The sequence below is a fragment of the Carlito syrichta genome, unplaced genomic scaffold (assembly GCF_000164805.1).
Source record: "Carlito syrichta isolate Samal-C Ts95f unplaced genomic scaffold, Tarsius_syrichta-2.0.1 Scaffold315593, whole genome shotgun sequence".
Lineage (NCBI taxonomy): Eukaryota > Metazoa > Chordata > Mammalia > Primates > Tarsiidae > Carlito > Carlito syrichta.
Window position 1 is genome coordinate 1,206,372 of NW_007259689.1, and position 17,845 is coordinate 1,224,216.

General features: G+C 42.2%; 1 protein-coding gene across 2 annotated transcripts in view; it reads right to left on the reverse strand.

Annotated features, from left to right (window-relative positions):
- The window catches only part of SLC30A9 (solute carrier family 30 member 9), a 92,841-nt gene extending 75,541 nt beyond the window's left edge, over positions 1-17,300 (reverse strand). For both annotated transcript variants that reach the window (XM_008073023.1, XM_021706447.1), the window contains exons 1-2: positions 17,010-17,300; positions 8,073-8,237 (exon numbers count right to left, since the gene is read on the reverse strand). In XM_008073023.1, coding sequence (XP_008071214.1) covers positions 8,073-8,237; positions 17,010-17,121 — 277 coding nt within the window. In that variant the 5' untranslated portion in view covers positions 17,122-17,300. The remainder of the gene's footprint in view (positions 1-8,072; positions 8,238-17,009) is intronic.
- Positions 17,301-17,845: the final 545 nt, after the last annotated feature.

The window sequence follows — 17,845 nt, forward strand, 5'->3', positions numbered from 1 at the left end:
TTGGTGTACTAAAGGAACCTGGTGAGGCCCAGGAATCAGCCAAGTGAGCACCGTCCATCAGACTGGTAAGAACCCGGGTTCGATTTGGCAAGTTTGCCCCCAACAGGCAGAAGGGGAGCCTGATCATCTAGAGTTGCCCAAGTAGTCCCACAGGGGACGAAACCACAACTCTAGGGAGCTGGGAAGCAGGCTGGAAACGTGTGGGTGTGAATGAATGAGACACTGCTTGGCGGCAATGAGAGAATAGAGTCCCAATCTGCGGATCCGTGGCGCCCTCATACGGCTTAGGGCAGTAGTAGAGTCAGGAGAAATCCTAAATCAAAACCTAGGGGGATTTATATTGAACCCCCAATTGCTAAGAAGTGCCTGAAAAATCTCTGTGAGGAGAGTGGCTGAAGGCAGTCGAAGCGAGTACTCACCCCTTCCCTTTCCCTTTCTCATACATGACTGTCATCTTTTAGAGGGAGAGAATGGGCAGCAAACAGAGTAAGCTTACCCCACCAGTCTATGATGAAGAATTTCTAAAAGGGATATTCAGGGGACTATGGATTTAAGTTGACTCCCAGAAAACTCCAGACATTCTGTGAGATACATTGGTCTTCGTTTGGGGTGGGCTGGCACTCTGAGGGGTCACTAGACAAAGAACTAGTTACCAAACTGTTTAGAGTCATTGTGGGGGACCCAGGTCACCCTGACCAATTCCCTTACATTGACTGTTGGCAAGATATAGTCCTTTCTCGGCCACTGGTTAGAAGTCTGTCTCGTTAGAAGTCTGTCTCCAAGAGAACTGTAAAATTATGATGGCCTGAATAACGGCTCCCTCAAAATGTTGACAGGAGCCTGAGAAGCCCATAGTGTCTGAGGAGCCTGAGGAGATCCCTCCGCCTTTTGTGCCATTGTTCCCCTTACTGCCACCTGCACTCCCCTCGCCTGCACTCCCCACACCTACAGCAGCCAGAGCCCCATCAGAGGCTGCCCACACCCCTGAGGCCACCCCTCCCACGAAGTCACCTGAGACCCCTGCCACAGCTACTCTGGAACTGCTGGTCTTAACCCTGTATACTCCAGTTGGAAAGCGCCAGGACTCTGTTGCCAGCACCTCTCCCCACAGGTGCTGAGAGGCCATTGAGAGAAACTAGGGGGGCCCTCTACTACAGTCAATATGGTCAGATCCAAGGGGGACAACATACTTTTTTTTTTTTTTGAGTTGGAGTCTCATTCTGTTGCCCAGACTGGAGTGCAGTGGCCACTTCCAGCCACCGCAGCCTCGACCTGCTGGGCTCTGGCGATCCTTCTGCCTCAGCCTTCCAAGTAGCCAGAATTACAGGCATACGCTACCACACCCGGCTGATTTTTCGATTTATTGTAGAGATGAGGTCTTGCTGCCCAGGCGGGTCTCGAACCCACGGGCTCAGGCAATCCACTCACCTCAGCCTCCCAAAGGCGTGGGATTACAGGCTGAGCCATCGAGCCCAGCTAAGATAGTTTTATATATCAGCCCTTTACCACCACTGATCTCCTGAACTGGAAAAATCATACTCCCTTGATCACTGAGAAACCTCAGGCTATGATTGATCTAATGCAATCCATCATCCAGACCCACAAGCCCAGACTGATTGTTGCCAGCTTTTCCTGACTCTGTTTAACACTGAAGAACGCTGCTGAATTACTCAGTCAGCTTTAAAATGGTTAGAGAAGCACGACCCTGCAGGGATGGTGAATGCGCAGGCCTAACAATAGCCAGGAATTTCAAATGCTGGAGTGTTACCAAAAGGTTCTTTTTAGGCAGTATGAAGGAAGGAGGGAAAAAGGCTATGAACATGAGCAAAATCTCAAAGGTGCTCCAGGGACCTGTAGAAAGCCCAAGTCAATTCTAGGAGAGGCTATGCGAAGCATTTCCCCTTTACACCCCCTTCGGCCCAGAAGCAGCAGAAAATAAGCGAATCGAATCGTTAATGCTGCCTTTGTCAGTCAGGCTCAGGGAGACCTCCAACATAAACTACAGAAGTTAGCGGGCTTTGCTGGGATGAATGCTGCCAACTGTTAGAAGCTGCAATAAAGGTATTCGTCAACCAAGACCAAGAGGCGTAACGAGAAGCAGACTGAAAAATGAAGAAGAAGGTAGATCTGCTTGCCACTACCCTGGTGGAACGGTCAGGACATTCCCGGAAAGCCCCTACCAGGTTGGAGCCAGAGAAGGAGCCAACAAGAACCACATTGCCCAGGGATAAGATTGGGGTGGAATCAAATGTGCTGCTGTCCAAGAAGGTCATTGGAAAAACGAATGTCCAGAGAATTATCGTCCAACTCCCAGGGGAAGAGGGAGAGGCCAGGGGGTCCAAGGACGGAACCAGCCCACACCCCAACTATATGAGGCCCCCGAGAATGATTCTGAGGGCCTAGCTGCCGTGGAAAACTATGGGGAAGACTAGGAAAGACTGAACTCCACTTTGTTAGACCACCAGGAGCCTATGGTCTGAATGACTGTGGGGGGCCAGCCCCTTGACTTCATTGTAGATACCAGGGCAGAGCATTCTGTGGTAACTCAACCTTTGGATCCCCTCTCACAGAGACAAGCCACTATGGTGGGAGCCCGGAGTGGCGGGGATCATTGCCCCCTCTTATGGCCCCGACGATGCAATCTAGGTGGTCATGAAGTTACTCATGAATTCCTATATCTCCCTGACTGTCCTGTGGCTTTAATTGGTCAGGACCTCTTGGGAAAGCTGCAAGCCCAGATAACTTTCAACTCTCACAGCCAAGCAGTTCTGACCCTGGGGAAACCCGAAGCAAAAATTAGGAGAAGAATGGCATCTCTATAGTTTCACAGAAAAGCCATGACAAGGATCTGAGTTTCCCTTCTGGGTGCCCGGGGTATGGGCTGAGGACAATCTTCCCGAATTAGCTTGAACATACACTCAATAGTAGTAGAACAAAAATCGGGGGCTGGGCCCACCCACCAGAAACAATATTTCATCCCGTGAAGGCATAGACTGGAATCCAGAAACATCTAGAAAGACTTCTAAAGTATGGAATCTTCCAACCCTGCCAGTGGTCTTGGAACATGTCTCTCCTGCCAGTCCAGAAACTGGGAACAGATGACTACCGGCTAGTTCAGGACCTACGAGTAGTAAACCAGGCCACCTGGGAAGAGACACAACAGCATTCCTGCACCAGGGGAACTGCTGTATCAAACTGTCAGTCGGGGGCCTATAACCCTGTTAATCTTACCATTTTCAACCCAGAGGACATGGAATGTAAGACAGGCTGCCAATTTGGTATAGTTATCCATGGATGGGGAACAGACCCTTGGGCCCCAATATACATTGGAAGGGTCACAGTCTCACTCTGACCCACATCCCATGAGGCCTTTCACTCCTTCTACAAAGAAATAAAACGTAGCCCTCCTCCCATCTCATCCACAACAAGAAACCCGTTCTTAGCCCTCACAGAAACTATTGCCCAAACCTTAAAAGTCTCTTCTTGCTATTTCTGTGGAGGAACTAACATGGGAGAACAATGGCCTTGGGAAGCTAGGGAACTGAATCCCCACAAACCCTATAATGAAACAGAGTACCCCAGCCCTGCCACTGGAGTCTGGCTTCTTAAGATCTCAATTATAGGGGAAAACTGCTTTGCCCGATGGGAAAAAAATGTAACACTTCTGTTGGAAGCCTGATATACCTGGGCCAAAAATTCTATAACACAACAGGCCAGAAAACCCAATGGTGGGGGTCTCCAAACCACTCTGAACCAGACCCTAACCCTTTGTCTAGCTTCCCCCTTCTCTGCCAGGCCTGGGATAATGTCGACGCAGAAATCAAATGGCTGGCCCCGAGTGGACTCTACTGGATATGTGGGAAGATAGCCTATAACGTACTTCCCTCAAACTGGGCAGGATCTTGTGTGTTAGGGTCTATCCGTCCATCCTTCTTCCTGCTGCCTCTTGCCAGAGGGGAACAGTTGTAGTTCAAGTATACGAGGACTGGAAAACTAAAAGGAAACAGCGTGCCTTAAAGATTGGCAACTGGAAAGATGATGAGTGGCCCCCTGAGCATATTATCCAATACTATGGCCCGGTCACCTGGGCAAAGGATTGATCCTGGGGCTATTAAACCTCCATTTACATACTAAACCATGTAATTCAGTTACAGGTGGTTGTTGAAATTATAACTAATGAAATTGCAAAGGCCCTTAACATACTAGGCAAACTGCAAACCACGATGAGCAATGCTATCTATCCAAACCGCTTAGCCTTTACTTGCTTGCTTCTGAAGGAGGAGTTTGCAAAAATTTAACTTAAGCAACTGCTGCTTACAAATAGATGATGAGCAAAAGGTCATAGAAGAAATCACCGACTAAATGAAAAAAGTTGCTCGTGTCCCAGTCCAGACCTGGAAAGTCTGGAATCCCAGGAAACTGTTTGGGAGATGGTTCTCAACTTTCAGGGGATTCAAAACCCTCACAGGTGATCTACTTATGATTTTGGGAATTTGTCTAATCCTGCCCTGTCTGGCTTCCCTGGTTATAAGTTCTGCCACCAGCCTCATTGAGGTCATGGCCAAAAGGAAAACGGCAGCACATGTAATGATGTTATGGAAGTGCCAATCCCTAAACAAAGGTGGTGTTCTTTGACCCTAGAGCATCACAGGGAGGAATGTAGTAAGGGCCTTCCCAGATTAGAAAGTAAGGTGGCATAGTCAATGTCTAAGTGAGCACGCGTAACCCTGTTACAATCCTGTGCCAGAAAATACCCAATCAAAATGTATGTTGCCATATAAGGGAGACAAAGGGGCTAAAGTGTAAAGAAAAGTTAGTGAAAAGTATATAAGGCAACACCCTGCTGCACTCAGGGCTCAGACTTTGGATGTGAATCTGCTGGGCCAGTGCCAGCACAAAAAAAGCTGCTTCCTGGCAAAGAAGCTTCAGTGTCCCATCTCTCCATAAAGGGTCCTACCACAAACCCTCACACAAGTGTACAGTCTGAATTGACAAGGTGGTCCCAGCCGTGTCCCCCAACAGCCTACAGAAGCAAAGCAAACCCCTCTAGGCAGAAAGGCATCTTCCTTCTAGATAAATATCAAATAGTTTCAAGATACAAAAACCGCATGGAAAATGAACAACACCTATATGGCATCACAAATAAGAGCAAGAAAGGGAAGAAAATGATAATACAGTGAGAACCAAAAAAATTACATAGAGCAGAATTTTCAGTTAAAATATAAAATAGCTATATTTTATGTTTAATGTGCCTAAAGTAATAAAAGGAAAGTCTGAAAACATAACCAAGAAATAAGAGACCAACCAAACAAGGTGAAAAACAATTTCTAGAAATGAAAAATATAATCATTTAAATTTTTAAAAATCCAACATATATTATCAATCAGTATATTAGAGGTAACAAAATAATAAACTGGTGAATTAGGTAGACCTGAGGAAATAATCCAGAATGCAGGCAAGAAAAATAAAGAAATAGAAAACAGAAAATAAGATAGAAAGGTTTAGAGATACAGAAAACAAAGTAAGAAGACCTAACATATTTCTAATTGAAATTCCAGATGAAGAGAACAGAGAAATAGGAAGATATAATATATGAAGAGATAATAACAGAGAACTGTAGAGTTCCAGAATTGTAGAAAATTTCCCTCCTCAAATCCAGGAAGCCCAAAAAAATCTCAAGCAGAATAAATACAAAGAAATACATACCTAGTTACTTCATAATAAAACCGCTATTTACACAAAAGAAAAAGACTTTCAAAATAAAAAATGTGGTCAAATAGAGAAAGATACGTCAACAAAGGCATGATATGTGACTTCTTCACAGCAATAGTGAAAGCCAGAATACACAGGAATAACATCTTAGATGTGCCTTTCCCATGAAAGATCCTCACTTAAAGGAACTTCCACAGGATGCACATCAGACAGAAAGATCAGAGACATAAGAAAAGGTGGTTCACAAAGATTCTGGATAATCTAAACAAACAACAATGTATACTTTATAGAAAGAGCAAAATAGACAAAAAAAAAAAAACATTAGCCAACAAATAGAAGGTAAGCCGGGGCAGGGTGAGCAGAGTTAAAGCACTCTAAGGTCTTTGCATTTTTCAGGAGAGTAAACTGGTCAATTACCTTTAGGCTTTGAAGGACAGAGTAAAGCCTACAAATGAGAGAGAGAGAGAGAGAGAGAGAGAGAGAGAGAGAGAGAGAGAAAGAGAGAGAGAGGGAATGAATGAGGGAGAGCGAAGGAATGAGAGAGGATAATGGAATGAGAAAAAAGAAAAGAATTTTAAAGGTAAAAAAGGAATTTAAAAACAGAAAAGGAAACATGATAAAATGGTAAAAATATGTCCAAATATATCAGTGATTACAATAAATGTAAACAGCCTATACTTCCAGTTAAAAAACAAAGTTATTACATTAGGACAAAAAAAATTAAAGTCAAAGGATAGGAAAATTTTTATCAGGCAAATATAACTAAACGAAATCTGGAGGAGGTGTCACTAAAGAAAAAGAGTTGCTACATAATGATAGGAAGTATAATTCACCAGTGTTATGTCACAATTTTAAATGTGTATATCAGCCTCAAATTATAAAAAGTAAAAATTTACAGAACTGTAGGGAAAGATCATTGAATCTACCATCAAAGTGTCATATGCCAAAATCCCTCTTGGAAATAATTTTAAAAACAGGATACAGACTTGTATAGAACTAAAAACTGGAATTAATGTGTATAAACACTGCGCCCAACAATCAAAAATACACACTATTCTCAACCACACAAGGGCCATTTAGAAAAACTGACTAAGTGATCAGCTAAAAAGTCAAAGAAGAACCATAGTGGAAATAATACACTTATAACTGTGAAATAACTCACCACATATCAAAATTGTGGGATGTATTATAATGGCTTAAATGTCTACTTCAAAAAGAAAAGAAGGCTCAATATTAATAAGCAAAATATCTGACAGTTAATAAAAGAATAACAGAACAAGCACAACAAAAGCAGAAAGGAGGCAGTAATTAAAAAGTAAAAAACAAAATAGGAACAAACATACAACAATCAGTCAAAGTGAAAAAACATTAATACTTGGAAAAAGAGTAAAAGACAAAGCTCTGGCAAGATTAATCAAGAAAATAAGACAAACATTATTAGGAATGAAAAAAGGACTTAACTACATATGCTATTGAAAGTAGGCCGGGCTTGGTGGCTCAGCCCGTAATCCCAGCACTTTGGGAGGCCGAGGCAAGTGGATTGCCTGAGCCCATGGGTTCGAGACCCGCCTGGGCAACTTGGCAAGATCTTGTCTCTACAATAAATCAAAAACTAGCCAAGCATGGTAGCGCACACCTGTAGTTCCAGCTACCTGGAAGGCTGAGGCATAAGGATCGCCGGAGCCCAGCAGGTTGAGGCTGCGGTGGCCAGGAGCGTGCCACTGCACTCCAGTCTGGGCGACAGAGTGAGACTCCAACTCAAAAAAAAAAAAAAAAAAAAAAAAGTAAACAAGCCAGGTTCGCTGGTTCAGCCTGTAATCCCAGCACTTTGGGAGGCTGAGGTGAGTGGACTGCCTGAGCCCATGGGTTCGAGACCCGCCTGGGCAACTTGGCGAGACCTCTTCTCTACAATAAAATCAAAAATTAGCTGGGCGTGGTAGGGCGTGCCTGTAGTTGCGTCTACTTGGAAGGCTGAGGCGGAAGGATTGCCAGAGCCCAACAGGTTGAGGCTGCAGTGGTCGGGAGCGTGCCACTGCAATCTAGTCTGGGTGACAGAGTGAGACTCCAACTCAAAAAAAAAAAAAAAAAGAAAGTAAACAGAGAATATTATTATAAACTTTATGTCAGTAAATTAAAAATGCAGTTTAAATGGATAAATTCCTAAGAAAAACAGAATTTACCAAAACTGAGTCAAAACAGAAAAGTTAAAGACATTAAGACAGCAGTTTAATAGTTCCCACAAAGAAAACATCAGTCCAGGAAGTTTTACAAATAAATCCTATTAAACATTCAAGAAACAAACATTAATGCAAACTACTGAAGTACATAGAAAAAAAGAGATTTAAAAAATCTGCACATACCTGTTTCAAATGACGGTACTTTTTCCACTCTGAGAGTTTGTGAGCCCTGCCCTTCTTTCTGAACATTTGTAGAGTACAACTTCACTTGACTCAGTGTACAAATGTATGGGTAACCATGAGGAGCCATGTTCGAAAAGCTTCCAAATGTCACTAAATTCTGCCATTCTAAAAGAAAAGAAAAACTAATTTCAAACCAACTCCCAGATGTCAAGTTACCTTATCCAACAGAGGTGTTTGACTAACCCCCTAAGTATACAGGACTATAGTCTATAAACAAAAAATAAGAAAATATTCCATTTTTTTCTAATTTGTAAATTTATATGAAAACTTGAAAAACATTAAACATCAAATAAATCATTCAGCTATTGTGAAAGGTATCTAGTACTTAATAGATACTCTTTATTTTTTATGCTGGTTGCATGCTAAAAAGAAAATGTTGGCATAATTCCTTTTCAGAATAGAGGACTCTGGGAAAGGTCAGGAGGGCTTCCTACTCAAAATGTTCCTGTGTCCTTCTTCCGTTTGCTGAAGATGTATTCCTTTTTCATTTCACAATCAATAAGTGAATTATATTCATCAGTCATTCATACTGTCACTGATTTTATTAATCAGATAATTAGATCAACATTGGTGCGATTCCTTCATATGTGGGAATTTTAATTGAGTGAAGAATAGAAGACTAATTACAAAGCACTTCAGCTGCTTCATCTGGGCTGACTGGGAGTTTTGAAGGGCTCAAACACAGAAGGAAAATATATTCCACAACTGCACCCAAGTAGTAAATCTGTTTCTATTTTCCTGACCTTCTTTCTATTTTTTACTATGAGTACTGAGAGTTTCTCTTTTTGAAAAAACTCAAAAACTCTATATAGATGTAATTCATATATATATATATTTTTTTTTTTTCTAGTTGAAGTCTCTATCACCTAGGCTAGAGTACAGTGGCACGCTCACGGCCACCGCAGCCTCGACCTGCTGGGCTCAGGCAATCCTTCCAAGAAGCTGGAACTACAGGCATGTGCCCTCACACCCGGCTAATTTTTCTTGATTTACTATAGAGATGAGGTCTCGTCAAGTTGCCCAGGTTGGTCTCGAGCCTGTGGGCTCAGGCAATCTTCTCACCTTGGCCTCCCAAAGTGCTGGGATTATAGGAGTGAGCCACCATGCCCAACCCATATATTTTCTAAAGTCTTAGGCGAAGTAATAAAATTATATCATTACAGATAGTCAAGTTTTTCCAAGAATAGAGGGTTGAGCATTTAAGAGTTGAAACTTTTCTAACTACTTAATAATGATCTTTCAAAAAAGTTAATTCACGTACTGCGTGTGTACATATATACATTAAACACAAAGAAAAATCTTTTCTAAATGGCTCCAAGAAGTCATCAGGAACATAAGTTATTGTGAGTGTGGAAGATACTCTGAAGAGCATGATGGACACAAAGGAACATAAACCTTTCCTCCAGGTTCAGGATTCAAACTTTATTTTCGTGAAAAACTTACTCATGTCAACTCATTCTTCATTTATGTAGTAAACTGTTGAAGGCCTCAACGATTTTGGGTCATTTATGTCTGTTTCTTAAAGGCTGAAAAAGGCAAATATAACAATAGAAGTTTCCTGCATATTAAAATATGCAGCCTACTAGCAAAATTAGTGAAACAAGGGCTCAAGCGGATTCTTCTGGAAACTGACAGTCCACAATAGCATCTTTTTCACCATGGCCACTGCTGTTCTGATTGTTCAGCCCTACTCAAAAAGTCTTTTGTAATTATTTCCTAACAAACATAAATGCCACCAACATTTTTTTTTTCCCCAGGCACTGATGAAATACTTTTTTTTTTGAGTCGGAGTCTCACTCCATTGCCCAGGCTGGAGTGCAGTGGCATGCTCCCAGCCACCCCACCATCAATCTGCTGGGCTCCGGCGATTCTTCCGCCTCAGCCTGCCAAATAGCTGGAACTACAGGTGAGCGCTACCACGCCTGGCTAATTTTTTGATTTGCTGTAGAGGTGAGGTTTCACCAGTTGTCCAGGCTGTTCTCGAACCCATGGACTCATGCAATCCCCTCACCTCAGCCTCCTAGAGTGCTGGGATTACAAGGCTTGAGCCACCGTGCCCAGCCAATGGAATAAAACCTTAAGAGTCTGTGTGTGCTAAGGTGTTTAAAAAGGGATTATTCTGGAAGATTTTGGGGTGCAAAAGTCCTTCCTTAGAAGACAACTTGATTCCATGACTTGGTGCTTCCTTGTTCTTTGTTTTTAAAACATTTTATTACTTAAAATCTCAAACATATACAAAGAAAAAAATAGTACAATAAACTTCCATACACCCACTACCTACTTTCAACAATTACCAACTCATGATCTTGTCTCATCTCTACCTGCACCAGTATCTCCCCAGATCCATATTCATTTGAAGGAAATCTCAAATATAAAATAACTTCATTAATATATGTATTTCAGTAAATATTTCTAAGAGACAAGACCTTTAACACAGCTACAACATGGTTACTAGAAGTAAAACAAAATTCTTAATATCATCAGACATTCTCAATTTCAAATTTCCAGTTATTATAAATGTTGTAATTTTTTTCCAGTTTCTATGTGAACAGATCCAAATAAGGACCACATTCTGCGATTGACTGAGATGTCTTTTAAGCCTTATTAGGTAGTTACAAAATGGTGATATTCTAATCTTATTATTCCTTCCTTTATTAGCCAGAATACTTCTACCAACAGAATTCTCCTCATGTATTTGGTTACCCAGCAGTGCAGTTCCTATAGGAAAGTCAGGCTAAATGCTTCTTTCCCTTTATTTATTAATTCTCAAAATAATAAGTTCATTACCTGCCATCCTGCAGTGGTGACACATTTTTAATCTGTGCATGCATCATTACAATTTCATAGATATAAACATTATTTGACACATTTCAATCTATTTTAGCCATAATCCTGATTAACTCCAACTGTTCTATTTTGGGCCAGTAGAGGTCTCTTCAGATTGACTCCTAAATCCTTTTGACACCATTCTAGTAATCTCTGGTGGCTTTCTTGCCAGCTGCTTTGAAAAGTCCTTAATTTTTAACATCACTAGAATTTCAGATATCAGCAACTTTAAAAGTAAATTTGGCATTAATACAATATTGAACATTGCACGTACATCACTATCTTTAACATATTATATTCTAAAAACTACAGTGGCCCACATTTGACTCAATAAAACAAATATAATACCTAACACAGTTGTAGAAGCACAACCACCGGTTTAAAAATTACTGAGTTCATTAATTCTATTAAGTAGAGAAATAGTAAAAAATATTATCCACCATGAATACTCATTCTTCAAGGTGACTTCTAAACAAGCCTCCTATATGGAAGATCAGTTTGGCACTTACTATTCTACCACCTGGACAAGGACTTTTGTATCATTGTATATGCAAGGGCTGTTTACTCATCAAGACTGCTGAGCCACTGGTATCTTATCAATAGTCTAGTCACAACAACCACACTTCTCTGCTTTTACTTTACTGTTGTCGCTTCTGTGACTCCTAAGACCACTGCCACTGATCACCTCGTGTCCTCTCTCCAATCTGGTTTGTCACCTACTACTGACTCTGGCTTTCAGAGAAAATCTGGTGACCTTTTTTAGACTATGAACAACAAAAAGAACTTCTTTTGCAACCTGACAATTCAGTCTACTGTATATGTTGCTTCTGCAACAACTAAAAACAAAATATTTCTTTTTGGGGGGCATGTGCCTGTAGTTCCAACTACTTGGAAGGCTGAAGCAAAATATTTCTTGCAATGAGTTCGTTTCTGGCTAATTTTAGGACCAGAGTAAATCAAGCTTATAGCCTAAGACCTCCAGATGTTAGTCTTCTTACTTAAAATACTATCTCAGTAGTTTCCCAAAATTTCTAAAGCACTGACATACGAAAACTAAATAATTATTACACTTATTTTTAAAGATTACACTTATTGTTAAAGAGGCTACTAAGTGTGAATTTAAAATACATAATAACAAAGAATGCAAAGACTATTCCTCATGGTAGTATTTATCACATGTAACCATAAAAAAACTTGAACGCTCATCCCCCAATATAAGAATGACTAAGTTTTGGAAGGTCCTCATATTTTTGTGTATTCATTAAAAACTTCTAAAAACAAAAAACACTCATGTTATCAAGTTGCATGAATAAAAAGCAGGAGACTAATACAATATGATTTCAACTATTAAAAATATGACTGGCTCCTAGAATGGAAGGGTTTAAAAATAATTAAAAATAAGCCGGGCTCGGGGGCTCAGCCTGTAACCCCACGCTTTGGGAGGCTGAGGTGAGTGGATTGCCTGAGCCTGTGGGTTCGAGACCCGCCTGGGCAACTTGGCGAGACCTCATCTCTACAAGAAATCAAAAAATTAGCCGGACGTGGTAGGGCACGCCTGTAGTTCCAGGTACTTGGAAGGCTGAGGCGGAAGGATCGCCGGAGCCCAGGTCGAGGCTGTGGTGGCCGGGAGCGGCCACTGCGCTCCAGTCTGGGCGACAGAGTGAGACTCCAACTCAAAAAAAAAAAAAAAGAAAAAGAAAAAGTAAAAACAACAGTAACACAATCTAACGTACTAAGAATGTGCCAAGTGCTAAATGCTTTACCTGTATAACTACATGTCATGTTCCCAAACATCTCAACTCCATCTATTTTCATTCTTCTCCACCGCTGACCAACATAGCCCAAAGGCACGCGAGAGAACTAGAACACCCTCCCCTTTCCAGTGCGTTCTCCTCACAGTAGCCACAGTGGTGTTTTCAAGACACTGCTTTCTGTTACAGCCTGTAGCCTGAGACACTCCAGCTTCCCTTCATCCCCCCCGACCTTGCCCAGCGGCAGTAGGTTCCGTCTGCTCCCCAATACTCAGCTCATCGGGTGCCCCCATCCTGGTACTCTGCTGGTACTGCTCTCTGCACGGCTCTTTCCCCAGATCTTGCCTGACTCACTCACCTTCATCTTTCATGCCCGCGCTCAGTCATCACACTGGGCAAAGCCGGGGGTCCCAGTCAACACCACTAACCAAGTGGCCCCTGTTGGCACTTTCCAGTCCATCATCCTGCTCGTTTCTTTCCCAGCACTTCAGGTATATGCTCTTAACTCCTTCAGCACCACACTACTGGCAACTACAACGCCTGGCACCTATCTGCTGAATGCTCCCCACTCAGGAATACTATTCAGAGGGTTAGTTTCTATTTTTTCCTGAAAAATTACACTTTTGGGAGGGCTCAGTGGCTCAGCCTGTAATCCCAGCACTTTGGGAGACTGAGGCGAGGGGACTGCCTGAGTCCACGGGTTCAAGACCAGCCCGGGCAACTTGGCGAGATCTCGTCTCTACAATAAATTAAAAATTAACCAGGCCTGGTAGCACAGGCCCTGTAGTTCCGGCTACTTGGAAGGCTGAGGCAGAAGGATAGCCAGAGCCCTGCAGGTCAACGTTGGGGTGGCTGTGAGTGTGCCACTGCACTCTAGGTTGGGCGAGAGACTCCAACACACACACACACAAAATTATACTTTCACTAATCTCAAATTTAAGAAAACGCACGTATCTGTTCATTTGGTATGTAGTACCTAAAAGAAGTGTCTTCCCATCCCAAATTTTTATCAGATGTTTTCTATGCAAAGCTGAAGAAATCTATTTTAAAAAGGATATACTTACTATAGAAATTAAGCAACATTTTTATTATTTAGGAATATGTTTACTTTTGAAAAAACAAAATTTTTTTAGAGAAACCCACTGTTAATATCACAATACATAGTCTTACTGTAGTTTTCCTAGTTTTACCTAATAACACATCAAGAATATTCCCATGTCACTATTTTTCTAAACTATAATTTTAAAAATGGTTGCACATATCACTAACTCATAATAAATGTACCAATGTATTTATTTCCAACTCTCAGTAACTGTAAACTACAAATTTATTATGAGCTTCTGCACACATTTTAATATGTATCTGATTATTTACTTTAAAGCAAATTCCTCTGAGTGAAATTAAATCAGAGGGCATAAACTTTTTATGTTACCAATCATTAGTGAGTTCCTGTTTTCCGATACCCTCAATTGGGATAACATCATTATGAAAAACTCAGCCAATATGAAATGGGTAGTAAGTAGTAAAATCCTTCAGAGTTACATGTCTATGCTTTTTAGGGAGTGTGGAACATTTTTGCCTTTTTGTTGGCCACCTGAATTTCTTAATGAGCTCCTTACTAATTTCTTTTTCTATTTTATCTACTGAAATGTACACTGGTTTGTAAAAATCTTTATAAATTAAGGATACTATGTATAATAACTATACTATCCAACAGAGTAGTCACTATCTAACGAGCAAGTGAAATGTGGTTAGTCTAAACTAAGATGTGCTGTAAGCGTGAAATACTCACTGGATTTTGAAGACTTAATATAAAAAGAGAACGTAAAATATCTCAATAACTTTGATAGTGATTACATGTTGAAATTTTTTAATATGCTTGGTGAAATAATTTTTAAATATCCTATTAAAATTAATGTTACAATATACTATTAAAATTAATTCATCTGCTTTTGCTTTTAAAATATGGCTACTAGACAACTCCAAATTACATACGTGGTGCTCATATTTCTTTTTTGTCTTTACAGGTGTTTTTCAGTTTTAAGTATCCAAGCAATCCCTCAAGGATCCCTCCTCTCCTTATTCTGTACAAGCTTTTCCCAGCCACACAGGCATTTTAAAAGCATAAACTTTATTCCTTGACAAAGAAAAACATTTGTTTTTGGATTTTCTTGCCCCAAAAGGATCTTCAAATAGTCTTTTCTTCACAGATGCATCCAACTTAAATAGTACTCTTTTTCTAAATTATTTTTAAATGTTTTCATAATTAAAATTACCCTTTCAAAAAAATGGTTCAGTATTATCGAGATGATATTTTCACAAACAAGGTTTTTTTAAAACCTACTAGTATTTTTAAGTGTGAAAATGCATTTCAATTTTTTGTAGTAATAGACACTTTGCAAAGTCATTCTGACTTGTGAGTTAGGTAATTATTATCTGCGTTTCACAGACAGTTGAGACAAAGAGCATATAATTTTCAACATGATGGCACAGCCTCAGAGAACATGGATTGCAAATTACACCATTTCAACTCCTTCTTACTAACACTTAAAGTGCAGTTTAAACTCAATTTAACAGCCACTGTAATTTCAGTTGTAAAATGTCAAAATTGCTTGGTCAATAGAAACAATTATGTTAGAAACTTAACTTTGGGATTCTGGAGTACAGTATAACAGTATAGATGATCACTTTGTTCATAAGAGAACTAAGTAGGTAAACTGCCAATATGAGAAAACTCCAAGGATATAACTTTTCTATCACTACCAAAAAGCCCTGGGAAAAGTGCTGTTAACACATTCGCGATCAGCACATTTTTCACCTTCCTAACACTGAGAGCGAGTGAAAATAAAAAAAATCTGAAGCTGGTTGCAGCAAAATTCTGTTGTGAAGCACAAGTTAAATGGTCTTTTCTAAATTGTCACCTTTTTCACAATACAGCTGAAAGTTGCAGACATATCCAGTATTTGCCTCAGACACCATTCTAGTATTCCATAGTTTGTATTTTTATTTGGATTATAAACCAGTCATTCAGAAGCAGAATTTGCAAAGACGTAAATTCACGCACGTCAGGCGCAACCAGAAACAGAACTTGGAATGATGTAAATTCAGACAGTAATGGTATATGAATTAGAAATAATCCATCTACGCTGCAGGGCGGAGGCCAGTGATTGAAATTTTAAAAGCCAGTTTTCACATTTATTGCAAATAAAAGACATGAATATATTCTAATTTATTTTCACAACAGTTACTATAGCTCATACTTCATAAAATCTTTAATAATATCTTCTGACTTCTATTAGGAGATCACAACCACGCTACAAGTTTTTTCAAATATAATTTTTTTTTCCAACTTAAGAAACAAGGTCTCACTCTGTTGCCAGGTTGGAGCACAGTGGAGCAATCAGAGCTCATTGCAGCCTTCAACTTTTGGGTTCAAGCAATCCTCCAGCCTCAGTCTCCCAAGTTGCTGGGACTATAGGCTCGCGCCACCACGCCCAACTTCAAACATGAACTTTTGAGAAGTATTTCTGTAAATACCCTTGTATCCCCAAGAATCTGGAGCATGAGGTTAAGGATGGATTTAGTTCTGTCTTCTTTCTCAGGGTTATCAGTTCTCAGCGTCAAGCTATGGCAACAACGAAGGTAAGCCTGATTAAGACTCGCAAGTTCAATGCTGTTTTGGAAACTCTCGAGCAATTAAAGTCAGAAAAGAACGTTGACGGAGAGGGATGAAAATCCTCGGCAACCACCTTGAATCTGGGTTACAGTTACAGTTAGTTGACACTTTTTCACCAAAAGAAAACCCTGAAGTTCCAAGGAATTGAAGAGTCCTTTTGTTTTTCGGTCCCAAACTGGGCTCATTCCATTTCTGTGGGATAACCTCAGACTTCTTAAAGATCCACATAGGCTGTGCAGCACACCTCCTTCCTTTTAGGAAATTTACGAAAACACGTTTGGGGGCACGAGAAAAAGACCAGGGAAGAAAATCTCGACCAAAAGTGCTCAATCGGGGAGGGGGGGTGGGGGAGTCGGTGAGCTCAAAAGAGCCTGGAGCTCTGCAGAGCCCGCGCTGGCCACCGCCTAGGGTCACTGCGGTCGGCTCCGGGGGTGCCGGCCCGCAGGCTCCCGGGGGGCGGTGCCAGGGCTGCAGGAGAGACCGAGTCGGGGAGACCCGGCAGGAGCCCCTCGGGCGTAGGCCCGAAAGGAAGGCTCTGGGACCCGGGAAGGGCGAGAGCCGAGCCCAGCCCGGCCCCCTCCGGTGCGACTGCCACGGGGCCAGCGGCCGGCGCGGGACACTCACCCTGGCGGTCGCTGGAGCCGCGGGCCGCCGCCCTGCAACGCAGACGGAGCCGGCGCAGGGAGGACCAGCTACATCTGTGGGCCGCAGCGGCGGCGGCCAAGCCCGGTAACATGCTGGCGGGGCAGAGGCCCCTACTCGAAAACCGCCTCTCGCCTCCTCGCCGCCCCCGGCACCAGCTGACTCCATAGACCGGACACCAGCAAACACGGAGCCGGCGCCGCCGCCGGCGGCCTCGGCGACCCGGAAGTGGTAACGTCCTTTAGCGACGCCTGCCTCCGAGGCAACGGAAGTGATGCGCATTGAGCACCAATGGCGAGGCTGCCCCGCCCCTAGAGCCACGTGGGGGGCGTGGCTGCAGGGGAAGGTTGGAGTCCCCGGTCTGGTTTCGCACCTGTATGTTCGCGCTTGACTTGGGAATCGTCGCCGATCGCATCTTGGCAGCCAGGAAAGCCCTGGGAGGAGCGAGAGATTTGGGGGCCCTGCCTGCGTCTTTGTTCTGGGCTCGAGGCCTGGACCGTGGTGGTGAAAATGAGAGGCCAGGTGGGAAGGGCGGACGCCCCTCTCCCCGGAACCTTCCTGGATGAGCCCAGGAAAAACATCAGGGAAGAGCCTTCGCCACCACTTCGTTCTCCTTTTGACACCCGAGTGTGGCCAGTACCGTAAAGGCAAGTCCACACCTCGGGATCAGTTGCATGCCCTACTAATAGCTGAACCTCAGATTCTCGCCTTGTAATACGATGAAATTCAGGTTGTCTGCGTTCTTGAGATGTCAGGGTACACAGAGGTCTGGAAGCGGGACAGCCTGACCCCACGGAAAAAGAAACCCGACACTCAGC